We start from the raw sequence: 1,401 nt of genomic DNA, 5'->3' as shown, positions 1-1,401 counted from the left end.
TCCTCTTTCTAGGGGGGAATATGGCCTTCATGAATACACAGAGGTCAAGACAGTAACGATGAAGATTTCTCAGAAAAATTCATAAAGAAATCCCACCAGAGTGGAAAGAAGAAACTTCAACTACTAAGCATCTCCTTCAGCCACTGATACAGTAGATTTTACATCAAAAACCATTATGTTCTTGATATTTTTAAATACGTGAATCACATTAGCATGAATACCACATGTAAGAAACTTGACATGTAGCTTATTCTGAAATATTTGCCTTCTGATATGTGATCCCAAATGCTATCCTACATAAGCAGGTGGATTTGGAAGAAGGATCTCTGTAGCTCCGTAGTGGTCATCACATCTCTTTTCGTTGTAGCTACTTGTCCAGGACAATCATTTTATAGAGAGGAGGACCAGCTGCCATTTGGCTTCTTTCCCTTAACAATTCCTTAAAGTACTTCACGCACATGCTACCTGCTAAGTCAGGTGCACTGCCCCTCATAGTTGTAAAATCATTCCTGTCGCATGAAATGTTTCCTAGAAGGTTCTGCCTGAAATACTTAGCTGTCACCTGAACAGAAACCTGAATAAAAACTACCTTGCATGATTTCCTTTTAAGTCTGATTTTTTTTTAAGGAGAGCTTTCGGTTCTGGTGATTTATTCTCCCTACCAGTCAACCACAGTGTTACAGTTAAATTGAGCATACACATGCATTTTTAAATAAAAGTAGTCCACCCATCTTTAAAAGAATGAGGAAGCATATTTTACTTTCCTCAGGAATTATCTTTCACTTCTCGGAGATCTCTTGACAGCCCCTGGTTTGAGATTTAAACTGGATGGCTCAGTCATTCAGTCAGCGTCTACAGGCTCTGAGACGCATACTTGGTGTTGTAAAACCAGAGAGTGCACAGTATATTCTCTCAATACACAATCCTCAAAAAAGGAAAGTAAATGTGTATAATTAAAATGAGACTTGTAAGAATCATCTTAGCAAACGTAGTATTACACCAGCAAAGTCATAGTAAAATCCAATTGGAAATATGGATTGATCTTGTAAAGGAAATTTGGCTGAATATGAGCCTTCCTGATAAGCGCATATGAGGATGAGAATGAGCAGAGGTCAAAATCCCCTCTTGTCCACTTCTCTACCACAAGCTGCCTATGTATCACTTCTTGTGGTCACACTAAGACTCACACCAGCTATTTTGGGGCAGTCCTCATTGCACTCTTACCTCTGATCTACCAGCTTCAAATTTGAGGTGTCCGACTACTTCCCTCAGGAGACCTGCTATTAACTCCAGGACCCTTAGCATCCCCTGCTAGTCCCATTACTCCCTTAGGTTCAAGTATTCACTACACTGACTCAAAGGACTCACAAAAATGTACTATGATCACAAATGTATTACAGA

The 1,401-nt window shown here is 39.5% G+C and overlaps 1 protein-coding gene across 1 annotated transcript in view; it reads left to right on the top strand.

The window, feature by feature from the left end:
• Positions 1–598, top strand: part of ALDH1A1 (aldehyde dehydrogenase 1 family member A1) — a 57,841-nt gene extending 57,243 nt beyond the window's left edge. The window contains exon 13 of the mRNA XM_045288526.1: positions 13–598. Coding sequence (XP_045144461.1) covers positions 13–85 — 73 coding nt within the window. The 3' untranslated portion in view covers positions 86–598. The remainder of the gene's footprint in view (positions 1–12) is intronic.
• Positions 599–1,401: the final 803 nt, after the last annotated feature.

The sequence above is a fragment of the Echinops telfairi genome, unplaced genomic scaffold (assembly GCF_000313985.2).
Source record: "Echinops telfairi isolate 266 unplaced genomic scaffold, ASM31398v2 ScPeMD7_22;HRSCAF=79, whole genome shotgun sequence".
NCBI lineage: Eukaryota > Metazoa > Chordata > Mammalia > Afrosoricida > Tenrecidae > Echinops > Echinops telfairi.
This window is presented reverse-complemented; position numbering and strand designations above follow the sequence as displayed.